Genomic DNA, 13,686 nt, shown 5'->3' with positions numbered 1-13,686 from the left:
AGTGGAACTTGAAGTCCAATATAAACAGTATTTACCTGCAATATTTGTCCAGTTTTATGTAGTACATAATGTGACATTATAAGTGGAACTTGAAGTCCAATATAAGCAGTTCTTACCCGTAATATTTGTCCTGTTGTATGTAGTACATAATGTGACATTATAAGTGGAACTTGAAGTCCAATATAAGCAGTTCTTACCCGTAATATTTGTCCTGTTGTATGTAGTACATAATGTGACACTATAAGTGGAACTTGAAGTCCAATATAAGCAGTTCTTACCCGTAATATATGTCCTGTTGTATGTAGTACATAATGTGACATAATAAGTAGAACTTGAAGTCCAATATAAGCAGTTCTTACCCGTAATATTTGTCCTGTTATATGTAGTACATAATGTGACATTATAAGTGAAACTTGAAGTCCAATATAAACAGTTCTTACCTTTGCCATATCAGTAATAGTGCTGGCACTGTCGATCAGTTTTTCCTGGTCCATTTTAACCTTCCTCAGACTGAAATTAAGAGCGTAAGACGTTTGGTAATTGCAGGAAAGATACAACTTGTGTTGTTTGAAGTGATTATTCACAATGTCTACTTCGTGTTCAATAAAATAACTACACCTGTACATCTTATAGAATAGTACGGTTACAGTGTAACTACACCTGTACATCTTATAGAATAGTACGGTTACAGTGTAACTAAACACCAGTACATCATATAGAATAGTACAGTTACAGTGTAACTACACCTGTACATCCTATAGAATACTACGGTTACAGTGTAACTAAACACCTATACATCGTATCGAATACTACGGTTACAGTGTAACTAAACACCAGTACATCCTATAGAATATTACGGTTACAGTGTAACTACACCTGTACATCGTATCGAATACTACGGTTACAGTGTAACTAAACACCAGTACATCGTATAGAATAGTACAGTTACAGTGTAACTACACCTGTACATCCTATAGAATACTACGGTTACAGTGTAACTAAACACCTATACATCGTATCGAATACTACGGTTACAGTGTAACTAAACACCAGTACATCGTATAGAATATTACGGTTACAGTGTAACTAAACACCTATACATCCTATAGAATATTACGGTTACAGTGTAACTAAACACCTGTACACCCTATATAATAGTATGGTTACAGTTTAATATTACACATTTGTTTTTACTACCAAATAATATGATTACATTTAAAAACACACATATCCTGTCGAATATTACGGTTACAGTATATAAACAACATAAAACAATGGTACATTATAACATAATTAGTCCTACAGAACTAACAAAACCACAGCTCAGATCAACATTCGTGTCAACCTAATATTTTAAAGAGGATTAAATATCTAAACTTTTTTTTTCTTGTATATATATTTCTAATCAAACCTGTCTAATTCTGAACTGCTGTAGTTTGTAAGTAAAGAAACAGAATCCAACCTTATAACCTTATTTAATTCATCTGCTGCCACCTATCTTTCACACTGTACAGGGATTTAATTTTAATTTTCGTCTACCTGTAAATAGCTAGAAGAAATTTTCGCTGATGAGTTCTAACTTTGGCAAAATCTACACGTTTAACCAATTTGGTGTTCCTGTAGATCAGCCATGTTTCTCGTAAAACATTCGCTGCAGCATTTTTTAGCTGAAACAGAAATAAAACATGAAAGTTATCCCATACGTGTAATTGATAACTATGAAACACAGTTGATATTCAGGGTTTATAGTGTCTTTCCTGTGCTACATTTAGTCTTAAAGAAGATAGGATTATACAACACATTTAGATTGATTTAGTTTCTTTGGAATTTCTAAAACCACCTAAATAAAATGATAATTCTAAAACAATCTTAACTATAAATTAGCCTAATACAATGTAAACTTAATACAGTGTAAACTGTAAAGAACCTCAATACACTGTACATTATACATATCCTCATTTATCTGTTGAATATGATAATAAGTACCTGAATATGATAAGTACCTGAATGTAATAATAAGTACCTGAATATGATAATAAGTACCTGAATGTAATAATAAGTACCTGAATATGATAATAAGTACCTCAATGTGATAATAAGTACTTGAGTGTCATAATAAGTACCTGAATATGATAATAAGTACCTGAATGTGATAATAAGTACCTGAATATGATAATAAGTACCTGAATGTGATAATAAGTGCTTGAATGTGATAATAAGTACCCCTGAATGTGATAATAAGTACCTGAATATGATACTAAGTACCTGAATGTGATACTAAGTACCTGAATGTGATAAAACATTCAGGTACTTATTATCACATTCAGGTACTTATTATCATATTCAGGTACTTAACTTATTATCATATTCAGGTACTTATTATCAAGCACTTATTATCATATTCAGGTATTATCACATTCAGGTACTTATTATCACATTCAGGTACTTATTATCACATTCAGGTGCTTATTATCATATTCAGGTACTTATTATCACATTCAGGTACTTATTATCACATTCAGGTACTTATTATCATATTCAGGTACTTATTATCATATTCAGGTACTTATTATCACATTCAGGTACTTATTATCACATTCAGATACTTATTATCACATTCAGGTACTTATTATCACATTTAGTATCATATTCAGGTACTTAAGTACCTGAATATGATAATAAGTACCTGAATATGATACTAAGTACCTGAATGTGATTTCTACAAATTACATATATTTCAGATAGCCTGTGACACGGTCATATTAGAGGCAGATCAACTGACATACTTAACGTAAAGAGGGTATAGTGGTAGCAATCAGATACTAACCCGTTTAGTTAGCTGAGTGTGCATCATGAAGTTGTGGACGTGCTTTTCAGCCCGAGTAAGCTCCAATTTTCGGGCTATTACAGCTACAACGAGGGCTGTACATCCGGCTCCCTAGGAAGCGCCAGTAAATATTCAAATAAGAGAGATAAAAAAAGGAAATCAGTCTTTATCATGAACTAAAGTCAAGTTGAGTGACATAAAGATCAAAGTTAGATCAACACTTATATCTGAAAATAAAAAATACGTTCACATTGAAATTATTTGATATTTTACAAATACCATTTCAGTTTTACTGGAAGAGCTTAAAGACGAAACTTTATCAAAATAATATAATTTAGAATTTATTATTTCGTCCAATGTTTATACTAAATTAATTGTAGCACTTTTACCGTCGTCTCTGGAGGGGGGGGGGGCAGGGTATTGCAATCGGATCCGTGTGTGTATGTGTCTGTCTGTCTGCGTTTCCGCGAGCTTATCTCGAAAACTAACAGACCGACGTACACGAGAATTTTACACAAGATGGGTAGTAAGTATAGAACAGTCTTCCCCAGACTTTGTCCGGATCTAAATCGGGATTGTAGAACACTTTGAAATATTTTTTTATAATAAGGAAATGTGACAGTTTTCGTGGTTTTGGGTTAAAAACTCTGTACAGTATGATCTGATTTGTACCAAATTGAATGGACACATTAAGGCTGAGATTCCTCATCATACTACAAAAAAAATCACCCGGATCGTTAATTATTTTGGATCTGAGAAGGATCTCAATGGTGAAGTTTGACGTTATCGATATAAACGCATGTAATCTCGAAAAGGAGCGGCGGGGTGTGTAATCTTTATGGTTGTCCTTGTTATTTATCAACTGTACTAGTTTCTGTTTAAACCACTTTAATAGCAGCACAATCTAGTTAATAATAAACAGTTCTTTCTACCCAATACTGTCCATATAAACAAAGTGTTCGTTGGCAACAATTAATAATATTGACTTACAACCAGTATTGTTCATCTAAACAGTAGCCCAGTTAACAATAACCGATTCTACTCCAGTTCTATACTCACTTTTACAGTGTTTCGTTAGAACAATGCACTTTGAAATATTTTTATTAAAATCAGGGCTAAGCTAATAATATTTTTCAGATCTATTATTTCTTAATATCATTGTATTATGTTGAAAAAACGTAGTATATCATAGCAACGATACACAACAAAAGTGAGTTAAACATTGTTATTTTCTTTAGTTTAATTTATATTATTAGTAACTTCTCGTCATACTGAATGTATATCTAATCACTACGAAAGGTTATATTTGTTCAAAATTACATGCTTATCTACATAATGACGTCCTTTTCTGTAATCTCTCTCGGTTTCCAAGTTTGTTTCCATTCAATAACCGTTGTTTTGGAACAACACCCTGAATATTACACTTGGTTGTTACAGAGGAAACCCATCATTAGTTGTCATTGTAATAATGAATACTTACGTCATGCAATGTTAGTTAATCAACGTTGTGGTGTCGGAATGGTTTGGTATTTCTGTTTTTGCTTATTTTCTAGCTTGGCCAATTTTTTTTACATATTATATTTTTGTACTGATTATTACTAACAGGATTGTGTATATGCTATATCCAAACAGCTTGAATATTCCAGTCAGCTAGTCACGTGACAATTGTAGCCGTGTAAAACACACTGTGGAACGAAACGTATCATTTTAACATTGTTTCGCGTTAGACAGTTAGTGTGATGCTATCGAAAATCAATAACGTTTTTGGAAGGGTATGTAACAGCCATTTCTATCACAAACTATTCATGCACTTAGATCATAAAGCTGTGTTCAGATCGGGAAGTTAGAGCTTCATGCACTTAGATCACAAAGATGTGTTCAGTTCGGGAGTTTAGAGCTTCCAAGACAAGGATATGTACTAAATGGCAAGAGATATTTAAGAATATGGATCAACTTTGGGTGCCAAGATCCTTCATAAAACGACCTGCTCACGTCCTACCTCAGACATGGTAAGCAAAGTGCAACGTTTTATAACAGGTAAGAATCCACGAACAGAAAGATCAGTGGTAAAAACTCTCTTCATGTTCCATGTACCAACATCGTCCAGATGGGTATCCACTGGAAAAACGTTAAAAGTCACATGCACACAAGCTGCTTCCACGACATATTGTATCAGTTTAACAGTCCCATACCTCAAGCAGCTGGAGTCAACATAGTCCAGAAGGATATCCACTGGAAAAACGATAAAAGTCACATGCACACAAGCTGCTTCCACGACATATTGTATCAGTTTAACAGTCACATACCTCAAGCAGCTGGAGTCAACATAGACCAGATGGACATCCACTGGAAAAACGATAAAAGTCACATGCACACAAGCTGCTTCCACGACATATTGTATCAGTTTAACAGTCACATACCTCAAACAGCTGGAGAATGAAATAGGTATTCATGATAATTCAAAATAAGACATAACAGTTAAGTCGCCAGATGCAGCTTATGGATTTATGTTCAATTGTTAAAGTAAGTGCTGGGAAACCGTCGTTCTTTACACTAGACGGATTATGAAAAGAAGCAAGGAGTATGGATGTGGTTTGAACACGAAATCCTTACGACAGAGCCTTTAGACATTGTCTATAACAATTTTTTAATGTAATGAACGTAACTTCTATCAGATTTTACATATATTATATCAACTCTCTGTACACCAAACATATCCAACATCTTGATAGCAAATGTTACAATAAAGCGAAATACCCTGGATGTTGAATCAGAGTAATCATAGGGGTGAGAAAAACATACTGTATGCGTGTTAGGACTACCAAGCCGGATCGCATTACGTCATCTAGCCTAGCTGCTATCGGAAACAAGAGAGTGTTGGGCACTCATCAGTAAGACCTTAGGTTCTTGTGATGTTCGTAAGTAGGACCTTAGGTTTATGTAATGTTCGTGAGTAGGACCTTAGGTTCATGTAATGCTTGCCAGTAGGACCTTAGGTTCTTGTAATGTTCGTGAGTAGGACCACGGGTTCTTGTAATGCTCGCCAGTAGAACCTGAGGTTCTTGTAATGTTCGCCAGTAGAACCTTAAGTTCTTGTAATGTTCGTCAGTAGGACCTTAAGTTCTTGTGATGCTCGTCAGTAGGACCCTAGGCTATTATAATAGCAGTTTCAATTACACAACCATTTTTATTATATTGAATATTTTCTATGAAAGACGAAAATGACTACTTTTTACACATTAGTTTATCCCAGATAAGTAAAATAGATCGGCTAAGTTGAAAGTCATTTATTTCAGTCAATATAACAAACACTCAATCTTATATATATTGCAAACTGTGGTGTCTGTCCGAGCGTTCGTCTGTCTCCCGTTTAAGGCGGCAGCTTTCCGCGCTGAGTTTGAAAAGCAGACAAAGCTCAACATTCACTTTTGAAATGACGGGAGAACAGACTTGAATAATGTTGATGTCAAACATTATTTAACGAGCAGGTTATTCTACACTAAATTGTTAGGAATTAATCACACTATCATTCACATTTCAAAATGTGACGTAACTTAAAGAATATAAATGTAGATTTACCGTATGTTATTGTTGAGTGGCTCTTAACATGACTGAAATATTCAACAATAACCTTTTGGTATAAGTAGCTCAGAGCTTTGGCTATGAGTGAAACCAAGAGTGCAACCCAATTAATCTTTTTAAAGTCCATGAAATAATTGAAATTGATAGATTAACTTAAACATTTCCGTCACTGGGGACGGGTACTTTTGCTTGTATTTCATATTCTAACGAGTTTTAATAGTTTCGTTACGCCATCTAGTGCTATCTCTGGCTTAATACAACTTGATAGTCGTCAGAATGGACAGATATTCCATGTTATATTTCTGTTTCTGGATGTGACCATTTGTAGATTTTTTTCCAATATTCAGGTCAAAATCACCTGATCATATGATTTTCATGACAACGACGTAAACAATGACAAGATAAAGATAATGAGAGACGTAGACACATTAAACGGGTCAGTGATCTTATTTCTCTCTTATCTCGAGCGTGGTTAAAAAACAATGTCCACTGTTCTTGTCCAGACTCGATGTCCAAGATTCTTCTTTTTTAACCATCCAAGTAACTGGTCAGTTTGGTCATGTACGATACTGGACTAACTCAACTAACTGGAAGAACCGATAATAAGAAGGAAGAAAAAGCCATTTATCTTAGTCTGTTCGAAAAGATTCATACACGTGTTTCCTTGACTGTAATTAAGGGTTGTCCGTGTTCTACATCAATTACAGTGGCTTCTGTTATAGACCATTTTGATGGTTTCTTATTGTCGGCTTTGTTAAACACAGATTTTCGTACTCTTTTTGTGAGCTATGTTATATAGAAATTTTGGTATTTTTTGTGATCTGTGTTAAACAACATTTTCGTGTTTATTTTGAGGGTTGTGTTCTACACACTTTTTCGTGTTATTTTTGTGAGATGTTTTCTAAACGGTTTTTCATGTTATTTTTGTAACATTTGTTCTACACAAATTTTCGTGTTTTTTGTCAGATGTTTTCTAAACGGATTTTCATGTTCTTTCTGTTTTACACATGTTTTCGTGGGTTGTTTGTGTGTGCAACATACATCAACTGTTATGATTCTCCAGAATTACTAAAGTTACTCTAAAAACAAAGTTTCTGTTCTTGAAAATACCACGATAATATGCTCTCAACAAACAGCGTTTGATCCGACTTCTGTACAGTTTGCTCATTGTCAAATGTATTGTTTGTTTTCAGAAACAGAAATGTAACTTAATCGCGGCTTTGTTTCATTTTAATTGTAATTCTTTTCAATGTTAATCAACCATGTTACAAAAACTATTTTTATATATAACTTATTTTGTCCAAAAAAGAAATGATGACTACATACTGACCATAAGACCCGTGATGACAGCTATCCCTTTCCCACAGTACGTGTTTGGTACAATGTCCCCGTACCCCACGGACAGGAAGGTTATGACGATCAACCACAGGCTGTTTAGGAGATTGGTGTGCTCTTCGTCGTGATATCTGAAAACAAAACGGTGTGAAAATCAGCTACGGGGACCTCTTTATGCAGGATCAATAAAATAGTTTGAGTCTTTCGTGAGGCCCAGGGAAATGTCTATATCTAGTTTATAACCCATACTGAAGTATTTTCAGTTCTAAATATATTTCCCCCCCCTTTTTTGTTTCATCTAGCTTTATTGTCCTGTTTAAATCTAGATAATTACCCATGAAAATTCAATCAAAGTGTGCCATTGATAATAATATTGTTACACAACTATACGGTAATAAACTGGTTAAACAAGGACTGGTGATGACAATATTGTTACAGAACTACATGGTAATAAACTGGTTAACCAAGGACTATTGATAACAATATTGTTACACAACTATACGGTAATAAACTGGTTAAACAAGAACAATTTTGTTACACAACTACAAGGTAACAAACTGGTTAACCAAGGACTATTGATAATAATATTGTTACACAACTATACGGTAATAAACTGGTTAAACAAGGACTGGTGATAACAATATTGTTACACAACTATACGGTAATAAACTGGTTAACCAAGGACTGGTGATAACAATATTGTTACACAACTTCACGGTAATAAACTGGTTAACCAAGGACTAGTGATAACAATATTATTACACAACTACAAGGTAATAAACTGGTTAAACAAGGACTGGTGATAACAATATTATTACACAACTACAAGGTAATAAACTGGTTAACCAAGGACTAGTGATAATATTATTGTTACAGAACTACACAGTAATAAACTGGCTAACCAAGGACCAGTGATAATAATATTGTTACACAACTACACGGTAGTAAACTGGTTAACTAAAGACCAGTGATAGCAATATTGTTACACAACTTCACGGTAATAAACTGGGTAAACAAGGACAAAAGGACTAGTGATAACAATATTATTACACAACTTCACGGTAATAAACTGGTTAAACAAGGACCAGTGATAACAATATTATTACACAACTTGAGAGCAATAAACTGGTTAACCAAGGACTAGTGATAACAATATTATTACACAACTTCACGGTAATAAACTGGTTAAACAAGGACTATTGATAATAATATTGTTACACAACTATACGGTAATAAACTGGTTAAACAAGGACTGGTGATAACAATATTATTACACAACTTCACGGTAATAAACTGGTTAAACAAGGACTGGTGATAACATTATTGTTACACAACTACAAGGTAATAAACTTGTTAACCAAGGACTGGTGATAAGAATATTGTTACACAACTTCACGGTAATAAACTGGTTAACCAAGGACTAGTGATAACAATATTGTTACACAACTATACGGTTATAAACTGGTTAACCAAGGACTAGTGATAACAATATTATTACACAACTTCACGGTAATAAATTTGTTAAACAAGGACCAGTGGTAACAATATTATTACACAATTTCACGGTAAGAAATTGGTTAACCAAGGACTAGTGATAACAATATTATTACACAACTTCACGGTAATAAACTGGTTAAACAAGGACTATTGATAACAATATTATTACACAACTTCACGGTAATAAACTGGTTAAACAAGGACTGGTGTTAATTGTTACACAAGGATCTAGTGATTAAGTGTTCTCAAAATGTGTTACTTTATGGAAATGGGGTTGATCAATGATAATAAAAGTTCAGCTATTGATTTGTAGATAAAGTTCCATTAATGTAAACTTAGATATAGGAATAGATCAAATGATGGATTATAAAATACAAGCTATTTATTTTCTTACTTCTATTTTACATCTCTAGTTTATTGTAGTTCTTTCGGTCATTAAAAGACACGAATACAAGAACAAGTTATAATAACTAAGAGGTCATCGATAAGGCTTAACAGTTAAAACTCAAAAATAGTTCTAAAACGCTTCTATTTTTTAAATGAGGGTCCCTTTGTGCACTTTGAACAACGCGTGACATTCATTATGAATTATAAACCAATTAAGACACAGCATTTTTATACTTTCGTAAGTAAAATATTAAATAAGAAATTAAAAACAAATCCATTAAAACACAGCCAAACAACCGTTGCTTCGTTATTATTAAATATGATGGCGCTTTCACGTTTCACTTGAAAGTACGTGACCGATTACTACCCATCATTTCCATGACAACGTTCATCATCAACAGCTAGGTTTCTAGCGTTCTTTTTTTTCTATTTACAAAACGAGAGAATTAATTATGTATTTTACTCAAAACAAAAACTTACTTTTGAGGTATTTCAGAAGTCAATATAACCCAAAAACATGATAAATGATGAACGTTTAAGTATTCTAGAATATAAAACAAACCATTTAAAACATGTTCTTACCTTAGTTATTTTCAAAAATTATAAGCAACCTAGTGACTAAAGATATTTTCTTGAAAAAAAAAAGCCTTAAAGAAGAATACCAATGAACTTATTGCTACGCATGCGCAGCTAACCTAGCGGATGAAATTATATTTATCATGGCCCAGTTGGTTCAATGTTTTATATAACTTTTAAAGTGAAAATTTCCAGCATGCTAGTCAAGCTCGGGGAGGTAGTGACTTCATATTCATTATGGTATTTTTGTTCCCTTTAAAAAACCTATCGGTTCAATCGAGAACCTTTTATCATCAAGATCGTGAGCTATGTAACGTCTACAACATTACAAAAAACATGTATTGAATATTTCAATTAACATGTCTAAAAAGATATCCAAGTGATACATTTAATGAGTAACTATTTATCTAATATTCTTTAGTGTTTTAAAAGCTAGACCACATTAAAATCCTTTTATTTCTTACATTAAACAGCTGATGGAGATTTTCATTTAAGAATAGCTAATTAAGTACTTTCCAGGTTTAAATAGCTTGCAATGATTTAATTTAGGCACGAGAAACATTTAGATTAAATGTCTATCTTGTGACATCAAATATTCTATTAATATATTAAATAAGATCATATCGACAAAGTTAAATATATCACACCAAAATTTAGGCCAATCAACGTTATACACATGAACTTCACTTATTTTATTTAAAGCTAAGTAAAATTGATGCAACTGATTAGGCTTAGTGATTCTGACGTGTCGTAGGTTAAGCTTAGTGAACAGGACGTGTAGTAGGTTAGGTTTAGTGAACCTGGCATGTAGTAGGTTAGGGTTAGTGAAAATGATGTACAATGGGTAAAAATCAAGAAAACTGACGTAATTTGACATAAAGACAGAATAGCATAGAAACAGTATTATATGTTCAAGTAGCCAAAAGTAGCAAAGAGAAAAAAATATATCATTGACAACTTTATTCATACACAACGTTGCTGACATTTTAAGTGATGCAACGCAGAATAGAGCATTGAAAGCGTGTAAGTAAAACTGTTACGCTGAACTTTTGACTAATTAATGTTTCCTGGAATTATGTGATACACTTCCAATACTTCATATCCAGTACACATTTAACCAAAGAAGTAACTGTAAGGTCTAGTTTGGCAAGGTGTAATAACCATAGCTTACTTCCATGTTAAGCCTATCGCTTAACACGCAGCGACTCGTAAAAAACAACAACATGAAACAAGTTTCAAGTTAATGAACGTACTAAATGGTGAAGCTATCATCCAGGAGATTTCGTAATGTTATACAGTGTAAAAATAAGACAGTGGTGCTACCATCCAGTAGATTTGGTTATGTTATATAGTGTAGAAATAAAACAGTGAAGCTATCATCCAGGATATTTGGTGCTAATAAACACAACAGTGACATCATACTGATACTACACAACACTGGTTTCATGTTAATACAACACAACACTGCTGCCATGTTGACACAGAACTACACTACTGTCATGTTGACACAAAACTACACTACTATCATGTTGATACAACACAACACTCATACCATGTTGACTCAAAACTATACTACTATCATGTTGATACAACACAACACTGCTGCCATGTTGACACAAAACTACACTACTATCATGTTGATGCAACAAAACACTGCTGCCATGTTGACACAAAACTACACTACTGTCATGTTGATACAACACAACACTGCTGCCATGTTGACACAAAATTACACTACTGTCATGTTGATACAACACAACACTGCTGACATGTTGACACAAAACTACACTACTATCATGTTGATACAACACAACACTGCTGACATGTTGACACAAAACTACACTACTGTCATGTTGATACAACACAACACTCATACCATGTTGATACAACACAACACTGCTGCCATGTTGACACAAAACTACACTACTGTCATGTTGATACAACACAACACTCATACCATGTTGACACAAAACTACACTACTGTCATGTTGATGCAACGCAACACTGCTGTCATGTTGGTAGAACAGGACACTGCTGTCATGTTGATAGAACACAAAGTACATTGTATATTCTTACCCCTCACAAAGCCGGAGAGTCCAGCTGGCGATAATCCAGAGGGACACCATGAAGACAAGCAATACCGTTCCGGGACATATCGTCATGAGGGTCTTAAGCACAAAGCGGGTGTTAAAGTTGATCCGGTTTAGGGCTCCGATACTGCGGGAAGATGCGTCCGTAAACAGTTTGCTGTGTAACAACATCACCCGACATATGAGATACAGACGTAAAAACATGGGCAACGATAAGACTACGTCGACGGGCACCTCGGTCGACTCGACACGACCCTCCTGATTAGTGTTCCACGTGAAATAATACTCTCCAGGAACTGGATGTACAGCACTCACAGCAATTTCCAGCAGTATTAGGCTTATTCTTTCCCACGTCATAGCTATCCTCCAATCATCAGCACAGTTGTCGATGAGAAACAGCTGAGAAGAAAAGGATGATATTGAAGAATAAATCACGTGCGTTAATTAATATTATTAATAATAATAAGGTATTGTGTAAGGCCAATCAGAGTGTGTGTGTGTGGGGGGGGGGGGCCATTTGGCTCGGGCCTTAAGCTCAAAGGGGCATCAAATTTAGACACTTGATACTTTTGTCTTTGTTAAGTTTCATGACTTGTTATTATATGCCTCCCAATCAGACCAAAATCTACCCACACTCTCAGCTTAGTGCTGCAAGTTATATATATATACGAATTACATATTCAAATTGTTTCAATTTTCCTTTAGACCAATGATTGTCTTATTTTGTTTTCATGTGTCATAATTTTTTTTGTTATAGCCAAAAGCCTCAAAACATTGAAGTGGCTTAGGCCTCTCTGAGAGGACCAAGTATTAAGTGTTGGAGTTCAATCTCTTTTGCCTTTCTTCGGTAAAATAACAGGTACAAAGTCGTTTTTCGTCTGTCCCCTATAGAGACACGCTTGGCTTCTACATCGTTATTAATCGGATAATTTAAAGTCGAAAATATGACGGTCTGTTAATAGAAAAATGTATGTGTCGAAAGAGTGACAGTTGATGGAGTAATATCTTTACACAGTTCAATATACAAAAATATTTATTTAGTGAGGATACAAAAAACTTTGAATTGAATACAGTATCTTAATTATCATAATACTATATAAGTTGTATCATATAATTTATTGTATATAATTATTATATACAAGAGAACCTGTATTCAATACAGTATTTTAATTATCATGACTTGTGTATATACAAGAGAACCTGTATTCAATACAGTATTTTAATTATCATGACTGGTGTATATACAAGAGAACCTGTATTCAATACAGTATTTTAATTATCATGACTGGTATATATACAAGAGAACCTGTATTCAATACAGTATTTTAATTATCATGACTGGTATATATATAAGAGAACCTGTATCCAATACAGTATTTTAATTATCATGAC

General features: G+C 33.9%; 1 protein-coding gene across 1 annotated transcript in view; it reads right to left on the bottom strand.

Annotated features, from left to right (window-relative positions):
• Window positions 1-12,693, bottom strand: part of LOC106474029 (small conductance calcium-activated potassium channel protein-like) — a gene marked incomplete at its 5' end in the record, with an annotated part of 15,995 nt that extends 3,302 nt beyond the window's left edge. Inside the window, 5 exons of the mRNA XM_013934714.2 lie at window positions 441-510; window positions 1,540-1,667; window positions 2,828-2,938; window positions 7,740-7,875; window positions 12,281-12,693. Of these exons, the coding sequence (XP_013790168.1) occupies window positions 441-510; window positions 1,540-1,667; window positions 2,828-2,938; window positions 7,740-7,875; window positions 12,281-12,693 (858 nt within the window). The remainder of the gene's footprint in view (window positions 1-440; window positions 511-1,539; window positions 1,668-2,827; window positions 2,939-7,739; window positions 7,876-12,280) is intronic.
• Window positions 12,694-13,686: the final 993 nt, after the last annotated feature.

Source organism: Limulus polyphemus, unplaced genomic scaffold (assembly GCF_000517525.1).
Source record: "Limulus polyphemus unplaced genomic scaffold, Limulus_polyphemus-2.1.2 Scaffold6740, whole genome shotgun sequence".
NCBI lineage: Eukaryota > Metazoa > Arthropoda > Merostomata > Xiphosura > Limulidae > Limulus > Limulus polyphemus.
Note: the sequence above shows the minus strand (reverse complement) of the source record. Positions and strands in the feature narration are given on the sequence as shown.